Source organism: Mustela nigripes, chromosome 14 (genome assembly GCF_022355385.1).
Source record: "Mustela nigripes isolate SB6536 chromosome 14, MUSNIG.SB6536, whole genome shotgun sequence".
Taxonomy (NCBI): Eukaryota; Metazoa; Chordata; class Mammalia; order Carnivora; family Mustelidae; genus Mustela; species Mustela nigripes.
Genome location: NC_081570.1, coordinates 42,366,728 through 42,392,892, shown reverse-complemented (window position 1 = coordinate 42,392,892; position 26,165 = coordinate 42,366,728). Strand labels below are relative to the sequence as shown.

The window sequence follows — 26,165 nt, the reverse complement described above, 5'->3', positions numbered from 1 at the left end:
CAATAGAATATTACTCAGCCATAAAACAAGATGAGATATTGCCACTTGTAACAATACCTAAACAGTATTACACTAAGTGAAATAAGTCAGACAGAGAAATGCAAATACCATATGTATTCCTTACATAAGGGGAACAGAGGTTCCCCTTATGTAAGGAATCTAAAAAACAAAACAAATGAACACAAAAAGCAGAAACAGACCCATACACAGAGAGAACAAACTGATGGTGCCAGAGGGAGGGTGTGGGGAGATGTGCTACCTAGGTGAAGAAGAATGGATTCCAGTTACCAATGAACAAGTCATTGGGATAAAAGACACAGCATGGGGAATGCAGTCAATGATACCATAACAGCATTATATGGTGATAGATGGTAGCTACACTTGTGGTACGCATAGCAGAATGTATAGATTCATCCAATCACTATGTGGTACATCTGAAACTAATGTAACATTATGTGTTAACTATACTTCTTAACAAAAAAAAAAAAAAAAGAAAGAAAGAAAGATTGTATAAACACACATATAAATATACATCTGTTAAAGCATAACAATTTGGGGGAAAATACCCCCAAAATACTAAAAGAGGTTGACTCTGAGGAATAGAACTAAGGGTAAGAAAGAAGAAAATAACCTGTTAAATGTTAAAATTTGTCATTCTACTATAATATTAAAAACCATATGACAAGCCTTTGGAGAACTATTTGGCACCTTCTTATAAATTTAAACATACATCTGCCCTCTGATTGAGCCATTTTGCTCTGAGTTATTAACCCAAGGAGAAATGCAAAAGGTATGTCTACAAATAGACTTGTACAAAAAAGGTTCATAGCATCCTTATTCATAATGACCTCAAACAAGAAGTAACTCAAATGTCCACCAACAGGAGAATGGACAACAAAGTGGTATATGGGATCCTATTTAGCAATAACAAAGGACAAACTACTGATACAAGAAAAATTCGGATCAGTCTTAGCCTGACTGAGGGAGAAGGATTTGGAGAATGGGGAAGATGTTTAAGGGAAGTCAAGATTCCTCTGTTTTGTAGCACCTGTCAGTACTTCATTTCTATTATGGCCTAAGAATACTCCGTTGTATGAATATATCACATATTATTTATCTATTCATCAGCTCATGATAGACATCTTGGTTGTTTTCACCTTTCTGGCTATTATAAACAAGCTGCCATAAACAATTGTATTTTGTGAGAACTGTGTATTTTATTATATGAAAATTATACCTCAATTTTAAGAAAGGATATGGATATGAAAAATCATATTGTTACTACAAAGCATGATTACTGAATGTTTCAGTGAATGGAAGAACACAAATACCTCAGAATGGCAAACAAGTTAATTATATTACAAATACATTCCTTCAGAGGAGAAAAAAGTTACTTGTCAATAAAAATAACCTGAAATGCCACATTCATCTCTTCATGAAGTTTTTTTTTTTTAAGATTTTATTTATTTATTTGACAGAGAGAGATCACAAGTAGGCAGAGAGGCAGGCAGAGAGAAGTGGAAGCAGGCTCCCCGACAAGCAGAGAGCTTTGCAAAAACTTGCCAACATTTGGTGTTGTCACCACTTTGGATTTTGGAGATTCTAATACGTATGCAGAGGCATCTTGTGGTTTTAATTTGCAATTCCCTAATGACATATGATATTGAAGATCTTTCCATATGCATATTTGCCATTGTATTTCATCTTTGGGGAGTTTTCTGGGTCGTTTGTCCAATTTTTAATCACATTGTTCATTTTCTTATTGTTTAGTTTTAAGAGTTCTTTGTGTATTTTAGATAACAGTCCTTTAGCAGATATGTCTTCTGCAAATATTTTCTCTCAGTCTGTCTTCCCATTCTCTTAAAATTTTGTCTTTTTTAAACCCTCTATTTATTTTGCTGTTATTTCCTTCTTGTGTGTTACATGGGTATTTTCATTCTTTATCATTTTAGTATATATTTTTTCACTCTATATCTTTACTCTATATTTTAAAGTTATTTTTTAGCAGTTGTTCTAGGGATTACAATTAACAATTTACCACAACCTACTTTGGATTAATACCAACTTAATTTCAATGGTATACAAAAAAAGGTTAGCTTTGTTCCCTTTACCCTCCTTTGTGCTGGTGTTGTTTCTGTCTTACAAATTATATCTTTATGCACTGTATGCCTATTGACTCAGATTATTGCTTCATGCAGTTTGATAGGAAGGGAGAAACATGACAAAGAAAAGTGCATTTATATTGTTCTTTAAGTTTATGAATATAATTACATTTATTAATGCTCTTTATTTCTTCATATGTCCTTTATTCTACTGTCTAGAGCTCTTTGATCTCAGTTTGAATCACTCTCTTTACAAAGAATTTCATATAGGTAAATTCTCTCAATTTTTATTTGGGAATGTTTCCATTTATCATTCATTTTTAAAGGGTGTTTCCCTGAACACAGAATTCTTGCTTAGCACTTTTTTTCACCACATTGCCCAATGGTTTCTGAAAAGAAATTTAAGCTTTACTGAGGAATGCTTCTACAGGATGAATTTTCTCTGTTGTTGTTTGCAGTATTCTTCCTTTTGCTTCCAACAGTTTGATGATGATGTGTCTAAGTATAAATCCCTTTGAGATATTCCTATTTGAAGTTTGTTGAACTTCTTGGACATGTATATAAATGTTTTTTTCCTCAAGTTTGGGGATTTATCAGTCATCATTTCTTCCAATATCCTCTCTGTCCTTTCTTTCCTCTCTTCTGGGGCCATTATTATGTGTATGTTGTTAGAGTTGCTGGGGTCACACAGGTCTCTGAGACTGTTCATTTTTCTTCTCCTCTCTCTCTCTTTTTTTTTTTTTTTCCGGTTCCTCAGCCTGGATAATTTCAATTGACTTACCTTAAAGTTCACTGATGTTTTCTTCTACCTGCTCAGATTTGCTGTTGAGCCCTCTAGTGAACTTTTCATTCCAGTTACTATAATTCTCAATGCCAGAATTTATTTGGTTCTATCATTTCTACCTAGTAATTGATATTCTCTATTTGATGATATATTGTGATATTTTCCTTTAGTTCTTTATATATAGTTCCCTTTAATTCTTTGAACATACGTAAGTAGATGATTGTCTTTGTCTAGTAAATCCAATGTTTGAGCTACCTCAGTTTCTAACTGCTTTTCCCACCGCATATGGGCTATACTTTTTTCTTTGCATGTCTCACAGTTTTTTGTTGAAAACTGGGTATTTTAAATAATGTGGCAACTCTAGAAATCAGATTCTTCCCTTTTCCCACAGTTTGTTATTGTTGTTGACCTAGTGACTTTATCAAACTGATTCTGTAATTGACCACTAAATTTTCCTCTTGGTTAACTTAGTGGTTAGCTAATGGCTGGACAGAGATTTTCTTAAATGTTTGGAACCAGAAAGTCTCTCAGTCTTTGCTGAGGCTCGGCTAGGCAGTTCACTTCACCTTAGCCTCTACTTCCTGCTTGCACAAAGCCTCCAGGCTAGCCAGAGATAAAGGTTAGGACCTTCTCAGGTCTTTTCTGAACATGCAGGCAGCTTTGAACATACATACAGCCTTATGTATATACTTGGTGTTCCAGATTCCCAGGGATATGTCAGATCTTTTCAAAGACCCCTACAGACGTCTCATTCCTCAGTTTTTTCTTTCAAAGTTTTTGGTTGGGTTGTTTGCCCCAACTGTTATCAGCAGCTCAGGCAGGTATGTTGTTAAGCCAGTTGTTACTAATTGTTCTCAACAAATGACTCTGAAGAAAATGCTGTTTGCACTGGTGCAAGTTCTCTGTCAGGTTACATAATGATGAGCCTTTTAAGAATGGTTCACCAGGGAACTGTCAGGCATCAAATAATGACAATTCTCTGAGAATGGGGCTTTGAAAGAGCTCCAATTTTATTTTGACTCTTCCAGTGCTGGCTAGGCTGCTGGGTTTGGTTTGTTTGTTTTTTAAGGTCTCTTAAGATTTTATTTATTTATCTATATTTTTATTTATTTATTTATTTATTTATTATTTGACAGAGTGAAAGAGAGAGCACAAGTAGGGGGAGCAGCAGGCAGAGGGAGGAGGAGAAGCAGGTTCCCCACTGAGCAGGGAGCCAAATGCAGGGCTCAATCCCAGGACCCTTGGATCATGACCTGAGCCAAAGGCAACCGCTTAATTCACTGAGCCACTCAGGTGCCCCTAGGCTGCTGGTTTTCACCACGATTGCAGGCTCTTGTTTTCAAGTCTACCATGGAGCTGGGGAAAGGGGGAGTGGCATTAGAGAAAATCAACATGCCATAAAGCTTAGTATTCTTATGGAGATTCACCTGAGTGTTTTTAAAAATGGGCGCCTAGGTGGCTCAGTGGGTTAAAGCCTCCACCTTCGGCTCAGGTCTTGATCCCAGGGTCCTGGGATAGAGCTCCGCATTGGGTTCTCTGTTTAGTGGGGAGCCTGCTTTCCCCTCTCTGCCTGCCCCTCTGCCTACTTGTGATTTCTGTCTGTCAAATAAATAAATAAAATCTTTAAAAAAAAATGTTCCCCCAGATTGTTGTAGACTATTTGCCAGATGTTGTTATTCCATCACTCCTGATGACAGCACTCTCACTCTCCTCATTTTCAGATTACTTTGAAATATATTAAATTGTTTAGAGAAATAATAACAATAGTATACTGTAAGGTTTACAATATATTCAGAAGTGTATGGATATATGCTGTTGTAAAAACCCCTTACATCACATGTGAAACAGCATACCATTAATTGAGGGTAGATTGTGGTTAATTTAAAGATGCATATTGTAGATCCTAGAGCAACCACTAAAAAACAAGAAAAAGAAATAATTCAACAGAAGAGAGAAAAGAAAATACTATAAAATACCCAGTTAATAAAAAGATAGTATGAAAAAAGAGAAAAGGCCCAAAGAACAAATAAGACAAAATCAATAACAAGGTAGCACATTTCACTACAACAATCTATGCGTGCATATCTATCTACCTGTCTCTTTTTTTTGGGGGGGGGGGGGTCTACCTATCTCTTACTCTTTATCTGTTTTCCCTACCAGATTATAAACTTACTAAATTTCATCATAAACAGAAACAAACCAAAGTTAATTGCTGCGATGAATACACTGTTAATTCTAACATCTCTATTCTGGAATTTGCAATAATTTATAAAAATTTTCATTAATATCTAGGACAATATGAAAAAATATAAAACTCACCTATCTTCATAACAATAAATCCCAGATTTTAGTGCTAAGTTATTTTATAAACTTCTTTGTACAATTTCATCTTACAATTAAGGAAAATAAGAGTCAAAATAATTAATTGACTAATTAATCAAGAATCACATGGCCAGTTAGCAGTAGAGCCACAGTAAAATTCTTATTTCATAACTTTTAGTCCAGCTCTCTCAAGAGAAAAAAATTTCCATGTAACACCAACAACATATACAACTATATAAATAATGTGCTCATTTCAAATTATTCTTATCCAGCAGATCTAGCAAGATCTCTATTTAGAAACATTTTAAGTTAAATTGTATACCTATTTGAAAATAATAAAACTTAAAATATATATATACTGTTGAATTTAGAGTTTCAACTAATCCAAATTCTCATCAGTTATCACTGAAGTACACTACACTCAAAGGAAAATTTAAAATATTGTGACTAAACAATCACTTACAGCACTGACTACCAGGTTCAGAGAATACAGTCTTTCACAAATCAATGACTAAACCATTCATACTTATGTAAAAAAGGATAACAAAAAAATTAAGAAATCTGTGTATAGTATTACCTGTAGCTCCCAGTGGATGTCCCTTTGAAATCAACCCGCCACTAGGATTTATGACCCACTTTCCTCCATAAGTATTATCTCCTCTATCAACCAGTTTTCCACCTTGTCCTAGAGAAGGAAAAATAATATTCATGAAGGTAAATAGTAACACTGGACCAGGGGCACCTGAGTGGCTCAGTTAAGCATCTGACTCTTGTTCTTAGCTCAGATCTTAATCTCAGGGTTGTGAATTCAAGCCCCACACTGGGCTCTACACTGGGCGTGGAGCCTACTTAACACACACACACACACACACACACACACACACACACACGACCAAATGGTATGTTTTGGTTTTTTTAATTTCAAAATAGCCAAGATTTTCTTATAGCAAACATTTCTTAACAGCTCCAACATTAAATTGATATAAGCACTTCTAAAAGTTACATAATAGGGGCACCTGAGTGGTTCAGTGGGTTAAGCAGCCAAATCTTAATTTCAGCTCACATCATGATCCCAAGGTTATGAGATTGAGCCAGCAACAGGCTCCACATTGGGTATGGAGGCTGCTTAAGAGTCTCCCTTTCCCTCTTCCCCAGCCACTCTCCCTTTGCTCATGCTCTCTCTCTAAGAAAGAAAAAAGTTACATAATAAATATTGAGTAATAAAGGTTTATATTTTCAGAAAATTTCATGTGTGGGGCGCCTGGATGGCTCAGTGGGTTAAGCCTCTGCTTTAGGCTCAGGTCATGATTCCAGGGTCCTGGGATTGACTCTCGCGTTGGACTTTCTGCTCAGTTGGGAGCCTGCTTTCTCCTCTCTCTCTGCCTGCTGCTCTGCCTACTTGTGATCTCTCTGTCAAATAAATAAATAAAATCTTTAAAAAAAAAAAAAAAGAAAATTTCATGTGTGAAAGAGAACTCTTATTACTTCCTAAGAACTCTCTGTCTTCCAAAATTGCTACAACTATAACAGAGATTCAGATACCTAAAGAATGAAACTAAATACAATACTATAACTAAAATAATCATATCAGCTTTAAAACTCCGTAATATTGCCCAATATATTAATTTCCTTTTTCTTTAAGATTTTATTTATTTCCTTGAGAGATAGAGAGAAACAGAGAGAAAGAGCACAAGGGGCAGAGGGGCAGAGGGAGAAGCAGACTCAGATACCCCACTGAGCAGGGAGCCCTACAGATGTGCAGGGGAGCAGGGGGAGGTTTCAACCCTAGGACCCTGGGATCATGACCTGAGCCAAAGGCAGATGCTTAATGGACTGAGCCACCTAGGTGCCCCCATTTCCACTTTCTTTTTTTAAGATTTTATTTATTTATTTCACAGACAGAGATTACAAGTCAGACAGAGATCACAAGTAGGCAGAGAGTCATGTGGGGGGCGGGGGGGAGGGGGGTGGCGTTGGGGGACAGGGGTGGAGGGGAAGCAGGCCCCCCACCAAGCAGAGAGCCCGACGAGGGGCTCGATCCCAGGGCACTGGGACCATGACCTGAGAGGAAGGCAGAGGCTTTAACTCACTGAGCCACCCAGGCACCCCCCACCATTTCAATTTTCAATTGTACTGTTATATGCTATATAAACATTCCTAGTAAACTAAACGGAGGGGAGAGTGTAGGGAGTGGGGGAAGGGCAGGGGTCATGAAATGAAGGGAAGTGTCTGAAAATACTGTTCAGCCATAAATGTAAGCTTAAAAGAAAATGAAAATTATACACTGGGTGATTTCAACATTCCTATGAATTCTCTGGTGATTCTTCCAGGTGGTTAAGAAGTAAATTAAAATGCATGCATTGCATAAAATATTCTTCTCTCCATATAGTGAAATGGAATCTCCAAAGAAAGATGATAAAGGTGGTTGTGGTGCTGTTAGAGGTGGCTAGTAACTTCTAAGTACACACTCAGTGTCAGGCCTTGTTCTAATTATTTTCCATATATTTATATAATTTAATCCTCAACCTTGAGAAGTAGGTATTATCATTCCCATTTTATAGATAAGTAACGAGTCCAAGGCAACAGCAGTGGATTGATCTAGGATTAATTACCAGGCAGCCTGCCTCCATAGCCTATGTTCTTAATCAAATATTTTACTGCCTTTAAAAACAAGTTCTCCATTCATAAACTAAAGCACACTAATCACAGAATTTTTTGTGAATGATACTTCTTTTTATTTTGTGGGTTTTTTTTTTTTTAAGATTTTATTTATTTGACAGAGAGAGAGAGCAAGAGCAGGAACACAAGCGGTGGGAGTGGGAGAGGGAGAAGCAGGCTTCCTGCCAAGCAGGGAGCCAGATGTGGGACTTGATCCCAGGACTCTGGGATCATGACCTGAGCTGAAAGCAGACACTTAACCACTGAGCCACCCAGGTGCCCTAAAGATTTTATTTTTAAGTAGCCTCTCTACACCCTATGTAGGGCTCAAACTCACAAACCCATGATCAAGGGTCACACGCTCCTCTGACTGAGCCAGCCAGGCGTCCCTATGACTATCACTTCTAATTTTACTTTAAATCTAGGTTGTAGGTTAAAAACTATCGTGGGATGCCTGGTGGCTCAGTGAGTTAAAGCCTCTGCCTTCGGCTCAGATTATGATCCCAGGGTCCTGGGAGCAAGCCCCGAATTGGGCTCTCTGCTCAGCAGGGAGCCTGCTTCCTCCTCTCTCTCTGCCTGCCTCTCTGCCTACTTGTGATCTCTGTCTGTCAAATAAATAAAATAAATAAATAAATAATGAGAAATAAAATATTTAAATAATCCAAAAGAAAGCAGGAGAGGGAGAATAGAAGAACAGGTTCAAGAAGAGAAGACAACAAATAACAGATAATAGTCAACCCAAGTCATAGTTTATCAATAATTACATTAAATGTTAATGATCTAAATAACACTGTCAAATAAATATAAAGCAAATTACACATGCACTTTGAAATTTTTCAAACATATATTTTGTTTAATGTATTATTTTATTTAACACTATATCCAAACCATTTTCAACATGTAAACAGTGAAAAAATTATAAAATACCTTAATTCTATTTTTCATATTAAGTATTCAAAACCCAATATGTATTTCATATAGCACATCTCAATTTGGACTAGCCTTCTTTGAAGGATTCAGTGATCACATATAGTTAATAGCTAATATATTAGCACAGGTTCAAAGACTCCAGTTAAAAGGCAGAAATTAACAAAGGATAGAAAACAATACAGTACTCCTTACAAAAGACACACCTTATGCAGGTAGATAAATAACATATACAGGTTAAGAGCAAAGGAACAGAAAAGAATATATCATGCAAACAGTAAGCAGAAGAAGATTGGAGTGGCTATTTTATTTATTTATTTATTTATTTATTTATTTATTTGAGAGAGAGTGTTTTAATGATATTAATGAAAAATAACAACCATTTTGGAAATGAAAAGAAAAAAATCCTGCAGATCTCAACAACCAGTTTTTCCATTTTCCTTTCTACAAGTCTATATTCAAACACAATATGAAATATTTGGAAGTACCTATGTAATTTTTATCTCCCCCCTTTTTTTTACTTAGCAATTCGTTCTAAGTACTCCTGACTTACATAATACAGTTTATTTGTATAATCTGTGATCTCAGTGTCAGTATTGTCCAAGACTACATGTTCTAAAAAGTCTAGTATCAAGATAGCTTACATTTCACTTTGCACAGTACAGCAGAGCCAACATGGAGGTAAAGATGATTAGTGAATTCCTCTTTTTAGTGGCAAAAATGAAATTTCCTCAGCGAAATTTACTAAATTAATCTGCATCTCACCAAAGATATTACCTTCTGGACAGAGTCCCAGTGCTTCGTAAGTAAGGAGTTCATTGACAGAAAAGCAATCATGAAGTTCTATAACATCAATATCACTTGGTCTCAGGCCAGATTTCTCATAGCACTTTCTGGCAGCTTCTTTACTCATATCAAAGCCAACCTAAAACCAAAACCACACATAAATAAATTAAGGGCATCAAAACTGGGACTTTTATATAAAATTTATAAAAGATTAATATGGATAACCTTTACAGCTAAAAATTGAGTGCAAGTATTGAGATCTCAGTTCATTCTATATCACATAGAAAGTCCAAATAAAAGAATATTCAGGATGGAGAATGTGCATATAAAATTCTGTACTACAAAGAACAGAATTTTATTTTTTTTAATTTTTTAAAAGATTTTATTTATCCATTTGACAGACAGAGATCACAAGTAGGCAGAGAGGCAGGCAGAGAGAAAGAGGGGAGGAAGCAGGCTCCCTGCTGAGCAGAGAGCCCCATGCCTGGCTGGATGCCAGGACCCTGGGAACATGACCTGAGCCGAAAGCAGAGGCTTTAACCCACTGTGCCACTCAGGCACCCAAGAACAGAATTTTAAATAATATATATAAAAAGGATTTACAATTCCTCAGGCCATGTCTTGTGCATTTATAAAAACTCTTTCAACCCACAATATGTTGTTGTGGTAAATAGGTGGGAAAAGAGATTGATCAAGAGATCATTATGACTCAGATACACTAAAAACTATGAGGAATTTCTATCTGGAAATAAACCAATCTTCACTTAAAAAAACCCTTGCTCTTAACACCCCTTTGATCTCAGATAATAGCAAGTTAACTTTTCTCCAAGGAAAAAAAATGTGATGTAAATACTATAATCAGAAAATCTGAGACACACAGCCACATCCCAGCTTTGTCATTTTAGGCAAGTTAGAGAGACATTTTCAAATTCAAAGCATTCTTGTAGTATCATTTGTAAACTCTAATTACCTTATGATTGTTATATATGTGTGCATATATGCACCTTTGCATTTCTTTAATATATATGTGTGTATCTTCAAATATTCAACTAACTCTAGGTCTGAATTCTCAATTTTTTAACTTCTTCCATATACACTCAATCTTTTATCAGGATTTTTAAAGTGCTAAGCATCAAGAAAGATCTCTGAAAATATCTTTGTTTTTCCCTTAACTGTGTAACAAAGGACCTCTGGGCATATCCAGTCAATTCAGACAGAAAAAGCCCACCAAAATAGCATGTTTTAGTAAGTTAAAAATGCATTCATGGCTCTATTACAAGAAGCATATGTTCTCATTTTTTTTCCCCTTAACAGATTCTTAAGGGTGGGTTATAATATTAAATTTTCTGGATTGATTTTTTTTTCAAGTAAATAACTTCTAGAGTGAATGACAACATGAGGTCACCTTGAAATTTTCAAACAGAAATTTCTCAACTGATAAATAAAATAATAATGATAAATAATGATAAATAATCTCAGACATACCCTATATGTTGGCTAATTGAACTTCATTTTTAAAAATCTCATACATACCATTTTTTTAAAAAGGTTTTATTTATTTATTTGACAGAGAGAAATCACAAGTAGATGGAGAGGCAGGCAGAGAGAAAGAGAGGGAAGCAGGCTCCCTGCTGAGCAGAAAGCCTGACGCGGGACTCGATCCCAGGACCCTGAGACCATGACCCGAGCCGAAGGCAGCGGCTTAACCCACTGAGCTACCCAGGCGCCCCTCATACATACCATTTTAATAATGCTGTTCTCTTTAAATGAGCTTGGCAAATCAGTTACCATCTCTTGTGCCAAAATTTCCACAGCTTTGGATTCCAGGCCATGCTTCCGTACAAACAGTTCACTAGCCAAAATTGCCGCTGCAGCACCATCGGAAGTGGGACTAAGAGAAGGTAAAAACAATTATTTACACCCAGTCCACCTCTATCCTAGGATTACAGACTAGTTGTTCTTTCTATGTGGAAAGAAAAACTAAGGATGCTTGCTAGTCATTGTACTCTCTTCACTGTAAAATCCACAGTTAAAAATTATACATGCTTCCCACTTGAGGACTGAACCTCTATCAAGAACTTAAATGCACAGGAAGAGGGTGCCAAAGCTCAGCTCACTGCTTGGTCTCCACGAGTCTCTCCCCTAAACTTCTTTTCAAAGAATCCTGGATTAGCCTCTGCAGATGCATAAGGCATCTTATAGTGACTTCTGAGGAGTCCACAATGTTCTTCCTATCCCAGTATAATAAAAATTCTACTCTAGGCCTAACTAGTCCAGCTTTGCTATCTCCCAAATAACCAGTCATGGAATACTTTTGAAAACTGGGAAAGGATGGAATAAAGAGACCACAAAGTCCAAACCAGAAAGTGGTTTAGTTAAGACTTGGGTGATCCCCTCAACGAGGAGATATCCTCTTTTCCTTATAGCAAGCTATGAAGGAAAGTGGCAAACTCAAAAAGCCTTCTCTGAGTTCAGCTGGACTTTATAAATGGACAGACCTTTTTACTGAAACAGATAAAAGCTGGCCCCATTTGTTCACTTGCATCCTAGCCAGTATCTTCCAGGTGACAACTGGGCACAGGCAGGAGCTCTGAAGTACTAATTTCATTTTTGGGGAGACAGATATTAACAAGCAATTTTCAAGATGTAACAGTTACCATTATTAGAGCTATTTTTTCCTTGTTTTTCTTGTTTTTCATTTTTCTTATTTCACATTTCCTCTAAGTTACTGTAATTGAGTAATGTTTCCTAAGGTAGAAGCATGGAGCAGAGAAAACAAAATGCTTAAGAGAAAAACTCTGGACTCCACTGGCCTCCTGAGCCACATTTACATGAATAAAATATAAGTTTTTAAAAGTAGGTAGAACTCATGAAAGAAGGAAATAAAATACAGAATTTTCCAAGAGAAAAGACAGTCTCTAGATATGAATAGGAAATATGGGTTCTCCCTCCAGAATGAGGACATTAGCAGGAGTGCTACAGAAGCAAACATAAATACAGATTTACCCAGACACAAAGCCTAAGGTTTACCTAAGGTGGTGGGAGGGAGCAATTATTTTTTCCTATTAAATATTAAAATGTGGGGGCGCAGAGGTGGCTCAGTCAGTTCAGCATCCGACTCTTGGTTTTGGCTCAGGTCATGACCTCATGGGTCTGGGATCTAGCCTCACATCATTGGGCTCTGCACTCAGCAGAGAGCCTGCTTGAAGATTCTCTTTGCTCCTCCCTTCTCACTCCCACTCTTTCTCTCTCTCTCAAATAAAGAAATAAATCTTTTTAAAAAATAAATAAATGAATAAATAAATATTAAATGAGGTTTTCTTACCAACATTGTAAGACAGTCAAATAATCAAAAACTTCTCGAGATGTCATCACTTCATCCAAACTGTATTCCTGCTGGAACTGGGAATTCCTAAACACAAAATAAGTAGTTATAGAATACTCGAGGTAGCAATTACAATTTTGTTGAAAATATTCTGATCCAGAAGTCAGAGAATAATATGTAAATTTAACAACCAAAAGACAGTCTTTTATGAACAGTTTCAACCTTAATATAAATTGTTTGTCCAAACTGAAGTTTTTAATTAAGGCAAGAAATGATCATTACTGTCTTTGTTATGCTAATAGGGTGACTCATAGTGGGCCCTTGTTAAGGGGGAGTGCAGGAAGAGGGGCAGCAGGGGGCTGGTCATCAGAAACATCAACCATGTGAATACAGAGTTAGGACTTTTGAACCACTTTGACCCCTGAAAAGAAGGGAGGGGCTGGAGATGGAGTTCAGTTATGTGGCCAATGATTTAATCAAGTGTGCCTGCCTAATAAAGCCCCAGTAAAAACTATGGACACTGAAGCTTGCTGGAGCTACCTGATTGGTGAGTACCTTCATTTATCCAGAGGGTGATGTGTCCTGACTCCATGGGAAGAGGGTGCCAAAGCTCAGCTTTAGGAACTCTCACAGATTTTACCCTATATGCCTCCTTATTTGCTGTTTCTGAGTTGTGTCCTTCATAATAGTACTGTAATCATAAGTACAACACTTTCCTGAATTCTGGGAATAAGTCTAGTAAATTATCAAACACAAATGATCATGGAAACCCCTGAATTTATAGTCAGTTGTTCGGAACTGCAGGTGGCCTAGAGACCCTACTTGCGGTTAGCTTCTTAAGTGAGGGCAGTCTTGTGGAGGACTAAATCCTTAATTCAGGGGGTCTGCATCAACTCAAGTGATTAGTGACAGAATTGAATTGCAGTACACCTAGCAAGTATGTCAGATCAGTTGGGGGTCAAAATAAAATACCATTTTTTCCCCCTGAAGAATTATTTAATACTAGCTCCTTGGAAGCAAAACAAGGGTGCCTGGGTGGCTCAGTTGGTTAAGCAACTGCCTTCAGCTCAGGTCATGATCTAAGAGTCCTGGGATCGAGCCTCATATCAGGGAGTCTGCCTCTCCCTCTGCCCCTCTATCCCATTCATGTTCTCTCTCTCGCTCTCAAATAAATAAATAAAATATTTTTTAAAATAAAAAAATAAAAATAAAATCAGATGGTTTCAGAACCTGCTCTGACAGAAATAGCAGAAACATTAGACACCACAAAGGAGATTCTAAAAGCAAACTTCAACTGGTATAGAAATTAATGAGCAATTCAAATGTTTAGAAATAAAGCCCATGTAACTTAGAGCTGTATACTAGTATGTGCACCTCTGCTTCTAAAGTTAATGTTGACCACCACCAACTTCCAAAAAAATACCTAATTTATGCCAGATTCTGTGCAAGGCAAGTAGGACAAGGGTATGTCCCATGGGTCCTTACCCTCAAAGAATTCAGTCTGAATCTGTGGCAAACAAATACAATATGATAAATACCATTACAGAAATGTTATACAGGGGAGCACCTGGGTGGCTCAGTCAGTTAAACATGTGACTTTTGGATTTGGCTCAGGTCATGATCTCAGGGTTGTGAGATTCTCTCCCTCTCCCCCAGGCTCACACATGTGAGCCTGTGTGCCCCCCCAAATACATGAATAAATAAAATATTTTTAGAAAAAATGTTACACAGTATGGCATGGGAGCACACAGAATTGGCAAGAGACCCAGGTACCAAAGGGAGCTTCCTCTGTGGGGTTAGCAAATAAGAGAAAGTAGGAGATAGAGAATTCCTGGCAAAAAGATCAGTACACCAAAGCCTCTTGAGTTAAAGTAGTTCATTGAAGCCAGGCCATGAAGTTTGGGAGGAAATGTGGACTCAAGGTGAAGAAGAGAGAATGAGAGAAATAAACAAAGATCAGATCATAAAAGGCCAGTATATGGTATTTACATTTTATACTAAAAACAGGGGTGCCTGGGTGGCTCAGTCATTAAGCATCTGCCTTTGGCTCAGTCATGATCCCAGGGTCCTAGGATTGAGCCCCACATCAGGCTCCCTACTCAGTGGGAAGCTGGCTTCTCCCTCTCCTGATGCCCCTGCTTGTGTCTCTCTCTGCCAAATAATTAAATAAAATCTTTAAAAATATATATATATGTATATATATGTGTGTGTATATATATACTAAAAACAATGAAGAACTACCAAAGGATATTAAGCTGGGGTAAGACAATCAGACTTTCAATTATTTTTTTCAAAGATTTTATTTATCTATTTGAGAGAAAAAGTGTATGACAGAGAGCGCAAGTGGAGGAGAGGGCTGAGAGAGAGGGAGAAGCAGACTCCTCGCTAAGCAGAGAACCCGATGTGGGGCTCAATCCCAGGACCCTGGGATCACGACCTGAGCCAAAGGCAGATGCTTAATTGACTGAGCCACCAGGCACCACCACACTTGTATTTAAACAAGAAGCCTAGGATATGGAAAAGAGATGGTAAAGGGAATTACCAAAAGCAACTAAACCGAGAGATTATGACAACAATTAAGGCAGGAAATGATAAGGGCCTATAGTAGGGAACTGGAAGTGAAATATGGAGAGAAGAAATGATTTCAAGAGACAGTCACTAGGCTTCTGTTCATCCTCTACTCATCTGCAACTCATATGGGACACTGAGGAAGAAGGCAGAGTTAAGAATGACTTCTAACTGGGGTGCCTGGGTGTCTCAGTCAGTTAAGCATCCAACTCTAAATCTCAGCTCAAGTCCTGATCTCTGGGTTGTGAGTTCAAGCCCCACATTGGCTCTACTCCCAGTGCTGGGCTCCACACCTGCACTGGGCTCCACATGCTGCACTGGGCTCCACATGAGGTATGGACCCTACGTTAAAAAAAAAAAAAAAAAAAAAATACGGGCGCCTGGGTGGCTCAGTGGGTTAAGCCGCTGCCTTCAGCTCAGGTCATGATCTCAGAGTCCTGGGATCGAGTCCCGCGTCGGGCTCTCTGCTCAGCAGGGAGCCTGCTTCCCTCTCTCTCTCTCTGCCTGCCTCTCCATCCTCTTGTGATTTCTCTCTGTCAAATAAATAAATAAATAAAATAAAATTAAAAAAAAAAAAATAGAAGAAGAATGACTTCTAGTTTTCTATAAATTGGAATATATTGATGTCATTCATGGAGAATACTGAAGGAAAAATAGGGTTGTCCAAATTCTATATGGACATGTTGACTCTGAGGCACTTGTGGAACATCTAAGTAGAGACAACCAGGAGAAAGTTATAACTTTCATACATAAAATTATATACAGGTCTGATGACTCAAGAGGCATGAGCTATCCCTCATTCTACTTATCACAGATTCTCAGATTCACAGATTCTCACTGCCTTTAAATATCTTTATAATTTGTGAGAAAATATTTAAGAATAGTTTTGTAATTCAACCTTCTTAGAAATATGTAACAGGGTATCTATAATGACTGGTCAGCAAGCACAGGATTCTCTTTCTTCCTTAACCAAGCAAAACCTAGTGCAAGAAGTTGGCATCTGAAATTTCTGAGCAAAACCTAGAAGGCTATTCTTCAGTGTTTTAAAGAGTTTTATACGATGAAACTGACATCCAGAAATAACATCTGCCTAGTCAACATAATTGAGTACTTATACTATGCAATAGAAGATTCATGGGGCAAGGAACTTAACTGCCTTGTTCACTGCTGTATCACTAGTAGCTAAAGAAATGTCTTGCACATAGTAGGCTACTGAATACCTAGCTGTTGAGTGAATGAAATTCCTTTAGAAGAATGCCACAATGAGTGAATATATGATGCCTATTTAGGCACAGTGATAAGTAAGAGAAAGACTAAGAAGATTTGAATCTCAAGGAAAGTTAAGAACTACTCCTTGGGGGCACCTGGGTGGCTCAGTCTATTAAGCATCTGCCTTTGGCTAGGTTCATGATCCCGGAATCCTGGGATCGAGTCCTACATTAGGTTCCCTGCCGGTGGAAAGTCTGCTTCTCCCTCTGACCCTTCCCCCATCATGCTTTCTCTCTCTCACTTTCTTCTCAAATAAATAAATAAAATCCTACTCAAAACAAAACTACTCCTTGGCGCCTCAAAGCCAAGAGACTGCAATGCTGTCAATTCCTCAATATGTTGGTATAGCTCCTTACTATTCAGGAAATCACAAATATTTTTAATGGTTTTCTAAGTTCTAAGGACAAAGAATTCAGTTTTAGACCATTTTTATGGACTTAAGACTACTCATCCAAACTTTACTATTCAGTAACAGCAAAGTTTTATTGAACATATACTATGTTCCAATACCATCATCAAAGAAGAAAGACTTATAAAGAACTAGGTACGATAGTGTGATGTGTTACAATATAAGTATAGAGACAGGGCAACAAAACTCATGAGGAAAAAAAATAGGCCCAGGAAGCTTTAAGAAGGCATTAAGAGAGGGCCCCTGGGTGGTATAGTCAGTTGAGTATCCAACTCTTGATTTCAGTTCAGGTTATGATCTCAGAGTCATAGGATCAAGCCCTGCATTGGGCTCTGAGCTCAGCAAGAAGTCTGCTAAAGTTTCTCCCTCTCCCTCCACCCCTCCCTGTACTTGTTTTCCCTCTCTCTCTCAAATAAGTAAATAAATCTTTAAAAAAAAAAATAAAAAGATGTTAAGAGAAGCAATGACATTTGGATTGGGGATTGATGGGTAAGTAGATATTCACCAAACAAAAGAAAGGCAAAAAGATATTCCAAGGAGAACTAACAGCCTAACTAAAAACACAAAAGTGAGTGCTATATACTATACTTGGGAAAAAACATGTAATCTGGTGAGGCTAGAGATTGGGAATAGCCAGAAAGTGGTAGGAAATAAAACTGGCAAAGTAGGGGCACTTTGATGGCTAAGTGGGTTGAGCCTCTGCCTTCAGCTCAGGTCGTGGTCTCAGGGTCCTGGGATCGAGCCCCACATCAGGCTCTCTGCTCAGTGGGGAGCCTGCTTCTCCCTCCCCTTCTGTCTGCCTCTCTGCCTACTTGTGATCTCTCTCTCTCTCTCTCTCTCTGTCAAATAAATGAATAATTTTTTTTAAAAAATAGGGGTGCCTGGGTGGCTCAGTGGGTTAAAGCCCCTGCCTTCAACTCAGGTCATAATCCCAGGGTCGTGGGATGGAGCCTTTCATTTCTGCTCAGCAGGGAGTCTGCTTTCTCCTCTCTCTGCCTGCCTCTGCCTACTTGTCATCTCTGTCTGTCAAATAAATAAAGAAAAAAATCTTAAAAAAAAAACTAGGAGACTCAGGACACCTAACAGTAGTATGAAACATCAGAGATATGTGGTAATAATCCACTTGTGGTATAAAATATTTCTTGTCATGGTTTTATGTTTGGATATATGACAAAATTTGTTTAGTAGTTCAGAAACAATTTACTGAGCACCTATCATGTTCCAAGCTCTATGCTGAGCATTAAGAACAGGAAGAGATGGCTCTGGCCCTCACCAAGTTTACGATCTAGTAGGAGGAAATATAATCATTATTTTACCAATACTTAGAATGATCCTGTGCAAGTTGCTTCCTTTCTGTAAATCTCGTTTTCCTATCTATAAAATGAGAATAAAAATATCTACCTTATAGGGTCCTTGAGAGGATTAAATCAAAATGTATACAAAAATAGCTAGCACAGGGGCACCCAGGTGGCTCAGTGGGTTAAAGCCTCTGCCTTCAGCTTGGGTCATGATCTCAGGGTCCTGGGATAGAGCCCTGCATCAGGCTCTCTGCTCAGCAGGGAGCCTGCTTCCTCCTCTCTCTCTGCCTGCCTCTGCCTACTTGTGATCTCTGTCTGTCAAATAAATAACTAAAATCTTAAAAAAAAAAAAAAACTAGCACAGTGACACACAGTTGGGACTTAGTAAATCCAGCTATTGCTCTTTTACTGCCTAGTGGTATTCTTTTATAGAGGTTATAGCTAAGTGGCACTAATTCAATTGCCAGTGAACCAATTTTATTCAGCAACCATTAAATACAGGCTATAAGCCTGGCTTGCACTAAGCACGAGGGATTCAAAGACAAATAATCTGTAATACACAGGATGTAATTCTACTTCCGATCATTTAGGATATAAATAACCGTATTATTCTACCAGAGTAAGTGTTAATGATACTGACATAACTAAAACATTACTAAAGTAATAAAAATAATTTAATAGAAAGTAATTAAAATGGCTACTAATATGCATTTTATGAACATTTTAAGAAAAGTTTTAAGGACTAGTTTAAAATGATCACTGGTTATATTCAACTAAAATTATTTAATAAATTTCATTACTGCAGTTGTAATGTATGACCAATTACATCTTTAACACCAACCATTCACATTCTTTCATAAACTTAAAGGCGCTCTAAACATAAACAGACCCAAAACTAAAACTGTAGTCAAGAGTTTACTTGGGTACAAGCCTTTTATATGAAAAACAATACATATTCTAGTTAATACCTTTGAGGTCTTACATTTTCTTTTTAAGTATAAAGGATAAAGTATAAAGGATATCTCAGATTTTCACTATTTCATATTTCCTAAGTACTTACGGGTTGTTAACTGAATGTTTATGATTTTTCCATCCAATTTTTGCGAACTGTTCAACTGTTGTTCCTGTTGAGAAAACAAACATCTATTAGCAGGTCAATGCCTTCCTATCGCTTATTAACAAACATGGCAATGGTACTCAGTGCCCCGCCAAATATTTCTACCTTTTCCCTGGTATAAATGATCAATTTCAATGACCTTTTCCCTGGTATAAATGAACAACTTCAACACTGATCCCTCACATAAAAGTTATTATTGAATCCACTAATAAGCATATGACATGAAAACAGTTCAAACTGGCCAATTCTACCTAGTATAACTAGAGTCCAATTTTAAAAACCAGAAAATATAGCCTGAGATTAACAGTGGATGTAAGGCAGGAAAGCACTGCCAGAAATCTTTCAAGGAATATACCAAAGCTACCCAATACCCATAGATTAAATGAATTTTACAACTCACAGCCTCTAAGACCTGATCCTTCTCCTTCCTTATGATAAAGCAAAAGGGTCTTCAGAAAAGTTACAGCTTAACAAGAAATATTTGTTTTTAAATTCCTTAACAGAGGGCTTAAAGATTAGTGTCAAAAAAACAAACGCATACATTAAGAAAGTAAAATATGAAAAAAAAATTTACTACTTTTTAAAAAAGATATTTTATTTATTCATTTGAGAGAGAAAGAGAGCACGAGCAAGAGAGCAAGAGTATGAGCAAGGAAGAGGGAGAAGGAAAAGCAGACCTACCCAGGGTTCATCCCAAGACCTCAGGATCATGACCTGAGCTGAAGGCAGATGCTTACCATGAGCCAACCAAGTGCTCCCCCAACACATTTTTTTTTCTACTTTCAAAAAGATAAAGCAGCATATGATAGATTTTGAATCCCACTTCAGGGCCAGAAAGGCCAAGGGAGGAGAAAGTCCACTGTAGGAGCTGATAAAGTTATGTTAATGTATGGCACAGGAAAATGAAGAGTCCCTATTTCTGCTTCATCTCTATCTTCTCTGGCAGGAGGATGATATTCAGAGCAGAAATAACATACATACAACTCAGCAAATCTTGAAGAAAGTAGAGTCCATACTAGTGATCTCATACCCATAAGAATGATGATCAGGAGGAAGCCAATATGGACTTAGTAAGAATAAGCCATAGCAGAGTTATGTCTTGTTTTGATTGGTTTGACTAGTAGATCAGATGAAACACAGTATCTGTATATCAGTAAAACAATTAAAATTTTTAGGATATCTTTTGGGACAAGGTAAGGAAATACTACGGTGTGGGTTTGGGTTTTTCTTTTGTTTGGGGGGAGCAAACTTTGATGTCACTAAAAAAATAAGGGGGGACACCCAGGTGGCTCAGTTGATTAAGCTTCTGGCTTCAGCTCAGGTCATGCTCAGGTCATGATCCCAGGGTCATGACCCTGCTCAGCAGGGAGCCTGGTTTCCCTTTGCTTGCTGCACCCCCTGCTTGTGCTCTCTCTCTCTCTCTGACAAATAAATAAATAAAATCTTTAAAAAATAATAAAATTTTAAATAAAAATTTTAAAATGAGGGTCCTTTTGTCTAATAAGTTTAGATAATACTGGGTTAAACAAAGTTAAACATATTTCTTTATAGCAAGACATTCAGAGCCTTTACTATTATTACATGTATATTATGACTGTTTAAAAAGGGATTGACGGAAGACACCTGGGTGGCTCAGTTTGTTAAGCATCTGTCCTCGGCTCAGGTCATGATCCCAGAGTCCTGGGATCAAGTCCCACATCAGCCTCCTTGCTCAGCGGAGAGCCTGCTTCTCCCTTTCCTTCTGCCTGCTGCTCCCCATGCTTATGTGTTCTCTCTCTCTCTCTCTCTGACAAACAAAATCTTTTAAAAAATAAATAAAAATAAAAATAGAAAGTGGTTAAAAGATGATGTATCTCCCAACTTATCTGACCCATGTCACAGAGAATGTTATAAGGTTAACATCCCACAGAACACACTTGTGAAACCACCAGCATTGACTAATGTGCTGTAACCTGGAGAAAAGTCTCTAGTACTCTCCAGTAACCTGGAGAAAAGTCTCTAGTGCTAACCTCTAGCCTCAGCCATGCTCTGGCTAGTATATCTACCAAAAATTCGATCAGAAAATTAAAGGTATGCTCATCAAACCTGAACCTGGGAAGGACTGCTAGAATGTTGAATCCAAATAGATTTCAACAAGGTTTATTAATGGGTTGGAGAGGAATGTAATTAGTTAAAGGACCCAATTCTATTTCTAGAACTCCAAAACAACCTGGGAAAGGAAGAGCAACTATGAGAAAGGCTCTTGAGGTTCTATTTGACTACAAGCTCAATATGATTTAACAGTGTGTTGCAACTACCAGAAAAGCTTACAGTATCCTCAATGAGACCGGTTATAACGGCTCATGAAACAAGTAAAATGAGAAACAGTTAAAGAGAAGAGAAGTTAAGCACAACATCTCGCTGGCTCAAATATTTGAAGAGCTATAAGGTGAAAGAGGCTCCCGTCTTACGAGCCTCAGGAGACAGAAACAGGAGCATGGATGGAAACTACAGGGAGAGAGATCTGATTTCAACAATTGGAATCACCCAAAAAATGGAATGAGTGGCCTCTGTTGGTGGCAAGTTTCTTGTCACAAGAAGTACAAATGCTCTGTTGCCACATATTAGAAGATTTACAAGTAATTCATGCATGGATTGGTAGGAAGAGGGGCAACTGAACTGTACAAAAGCACTTGGCATAGTGTCTGATATAAGAGATATTCAATAAGTGTTGATGTCTTTTCTTTTTTTCCTTACCCTGGAATCTAATTAATCTATATCCAATTAATCTATAACCCTTTAAAAAATATTCTGCCAGTGACTTACCATATCTTTATTAAACCTATGTACTAATGATGGGCTTGGTGACCACTGATCCTGAACTGCTAATTCAGATATTTGGCTATTCAAAGGATACTCCTAGTATAAAAATAGTTCAACCTTCTTGAATCAAATTTTGAAGCCACAAAATACTGCTGATTTAACAGCAGAATGTGAGCTACTACAAACATTTGTATCCATTCATGTTTAGTATACATTCACAAAGAACAATTTCAAATGACAATTTCAGAGCCCATAATATTTTACAGTTTATTAAAAATCTACTGGATGAAGAATAACATTTCAACTAAAGTACGGTACATTTATAACTCAAAGTTTGGGCTAGAAAATTATCCAAGTATTCTGAACAATATAAAACTTGAGGAAAGATATAAGCTTATAAACACACCAGGCACAGGATTTCCAGGTAGCTGAGGACAATGAAGGCTGCCTAAATCTCTTCTCTCTCCATATCCTCCAAAAACAACATAGAATGACAAGAACTGCACAAAACCATACCTTCCACAAAACTAGACAAGAGACTACTCATGCTCACTCTTTCTCTGGCTCTCAGAAATAAATAAAATTTTTAAAAATAAAATAAAATAAATAAAACCACCACTGGGAAGAGAAAGACTCCCCCACGAATGTAAAAAGAGTGAACAATATTACTACAGATCAAAGCATGACTACAGGGAAGGGTCTGAAAAGTACAGAGATTCAAGGTGGTAATCTTTGAAAAGCATAGCTATGGAAGAAAAAAAGGGGAGGGCGTGCAAAAAGAAAGGGAAAGGTATCCTTTGGCAGCTGGATAGTGAAAGAGGAAAGAGGCAAAGAGGGAAACCTTTAGGGTCCTGCAAGACAAAAAAGAAAGAGAGAGAAATCAGAGGACACACAACTCATTTTTCAAAAAAATCCACTACAGATATAAGACATTACTACCCTGATATAAGAGGGAGCCAAAGAACCAGGAATCACCCCATATCACAATGCAATAAAACTAAAAAGCATTTTTTTAAAGATTGTATTTATTTATTTGACAGAGGGAAAAAGACAGCAAGAGAGGGAACACAAGCAGGGGGAGGGGGAGGGAGAGAAGCAGGCTCCCCACTGATAGGGGAACTGGATGAGGGGCTTGATCCCAACATCCTGAGCCAAAGGCATACACTTAACAACTGAGCCACCCAGGCACCTCATAACTAAAAATTATTAATAAATTTTAAAAATTAAGAGGTGCGTGGGTGGCTCAGTCAGTTAAGCATCTGACTTGATTTTGGCTGAGGTCATGATCTCAGTGTTGTGACACTGAGCCTCACATTGGGCTCCAAGCTGGCCATGGAGTCTACTTAAGATTCTCTCTCCCCATCTTCCTCTGCCCCTCCCCACTGCCACCACTGGCCCATATGCACACGCATGCTCTCTCTAAATAAATAAATAAAGTAAAATAAGATAAAAGCACAATTAGCAATTTAAAAAATATTTCCGGGGCGCCTGGGTGGCTCAGTGGATTAAGCCGCTGCCTTCGGCTCAGGTCATGATCTCAGGGTCCTGGGATCGAGCCCCGCATCGGGCTCTTTGCTCAGCGGGAGCCTGCTTCTCTCTCTCTCTCTCTGCCTGACTCTCCGCCTACTTGTGATCTCTCTCTCTCTGTCAAATAAATAAATAAATAAAATCTTTAAAAAAAAAAAAAAAAAAAAAAAAAAAATATTTCCATGAAACAACTCCTAGGTAAAAAATAAATTATTAAAGAAATGCAAATGGAAATTATAAAATTCACTGTAAACAATTCATATCACAATCAATGTGATATGTTTAAAGCAGCAATCAGGAAAACACACAGCACTAAACACAAGAAAGAAAGAGTGATAAAATGTAATATTATTTGGCAATGAAAAGAAATAATGTCCTTGTACATGCTATGCATGAATGAACTGGGAAGACATTATACTAAGTGAAAGAATCCAGTCACAAAGGCCACATATTATGATTCCATTTAAATAAAATGTCCAGAATATGCAAATCCATAATAACAGAAGGAAGACTAGTGGCTGCCAAGTGCCTGAGAGGAGTAGATAATGGAGAGGACCACTAATGGGTATGAGGCTTCCTTTTGGGGTGATGAAAATGTTCTGAGATTAGGTAGCGGTAATGGTTGCACAACTCTGAATATAATAAAAATCACTGAGTTGTACACTTCAAAAGAGTGACTTTAATGGGATGTGAATTATATCTCAATGAAGTTGTCATTAAAAAGAAAGAAAATGTATTAGATTTCCAACTCAAAAACTAGAAAAACAACTGAAGTAAACTAAAAGAAAGTACAAGGAAGATATAAGCAGAAATTATTTTGGTAAAGAATAAAAAGAGTAGACATAATCAACATCTTGTTATTTTAAAAATTTACAAATAGGCAAACTACTACTAATCTAATTTTTTAAAGGAGAAAACATGAATACACAAAAAATAAAAAGTAACAAGAGAAGGGCACCTGGGTGGCTCAGATGATTGAGCCTTGGTTGGTTTGGTTTCAGCTGGTTGACTTTGGTTGACTTGGTTTCAGCTCAGGTCCTAATCTCGGAGTCTTGGGATAGAGCTCTGAGATATGCTCACCACTCAGTGGGGAGTCTGCTTGAGATTCTCTCCCTCTTCCTCTCCCTCTACCCTTCCCCTGCTCATGCTTGCACACTCTCTCTCTCTCAAATAAATAAATCAATCTTAAAAAAAAATAGCAAGAGGAAAATACCATTGAAATAGAAACAAGTTTTAAAATTGTAAAAGACTACTTTTCTGACTTCTGTATAAAGATTTGGAAATCTAAATGAAATGGATAATTTCCTAGAGATATACAGACTGCCCCAAATGACCTCACTAAAGATAAGATATTTAAACATAAAGAAATATATAGGGGCGCTTGGGTGGCACAGTCATTAAGTGGCTGCCTTCAACTCAGATCATGATTCCAGGGTCCTAGGATCGAGGCCTGCATCAGGCTCCCTGCTCAGAGGGGAAACTGCTTCTCCCCCTCCCACTCTGCCTGCTTGTGTTCCCTCTCTCGCTGTGTCTTTCTCTGTCAAATAAACAAAATCCTTAAAAATAAATAAAAATTGAAAATAAAAGCAATACTAAAAGCAACTAAAAATTGGGTCTGCTTTAAACAGAAACATAAATAGATAGATATTAATTACCAAGCAACTACCAAAAAGAAAAAGAGAGAAAAATAGGCCAAGATGGTTCCACAGGGAATTCTACCAAACCTACAAAGTATTGTAGTCCCAAGACTCTACAAATTGTATCAGAGCATGAAAAGTAAAGAAAGTCTTCCTATTTCTTTTTATAAGGGAAGTATAAAATTAATACAACTTGGTATTAAAACAAGGGAAAAAGATAAAGACAAAGGAAAAAAAGAAAATTGTACATCAATATCACTTACAAATATTGATTTAAAGTACTACATAAAATAAAATAGTGACAGAATCTAATCCTCCACACACAAAAATCAATACATCATGACCAAGTGTCATTCATTTCAGATATGCAAAGTTGGTTCAATATCAGCAATCCATTAATAAAATATTCTAATAATATATCTAAATGAGGGACATAATGCAATTAATTCAACAGGTGCTGGAAAAAGCCTTTAACAAAATATAATTTCCCATTCCTAAAAAATAGGAAAACAACTAAAAAAAATAACTGATGAATACTTTCTGAACACAACAAAATTATATATGTATATATATACACACACATATATTTATGAGCCTGAAGCCAGCAGCCAGAATCTTATTTAGCCAGCAGCCA

The 26,165-nt window shown here is 37.4% G+C and overlaps 1 protein-coding gene across 1 annotated transcript in view; it reads right to left on the bottom strand.

Moving 5' to 3' along the window:
- The window catches only part of SCP2 (sterol carrier protein 2), a 112,551-nt gene that overhangs the window by 37,681 nt on the left and 48,705 nt on the right, over nt 1–26,165 (bottom strand). The window contains exons 7-11 of the mRNA XM_059374772.1: nt 19,509–19,572; nt 12,905–12,991; nt 11,320–11,470; nt 9,571–9,718; nt 5,786–5,893 (exon numbers count right to left, since the gene is read on the bottom strand). Of these exons, the coding sequence (XP_059230755.1) occupies nt 5,786–5,893; nt 9,571–9,718; nt 11,320–11,470; nt 12,905–12,991; nt 19,509–19,572 (558 nt within the window). The remainder of the gene's footprint in view (nt 1–5,785; nt 5,894–9,570; nt 9,719–11,319; nt 11,471–12,904; nt 12,992–19,508; nt 19,573–26,165) is intronic.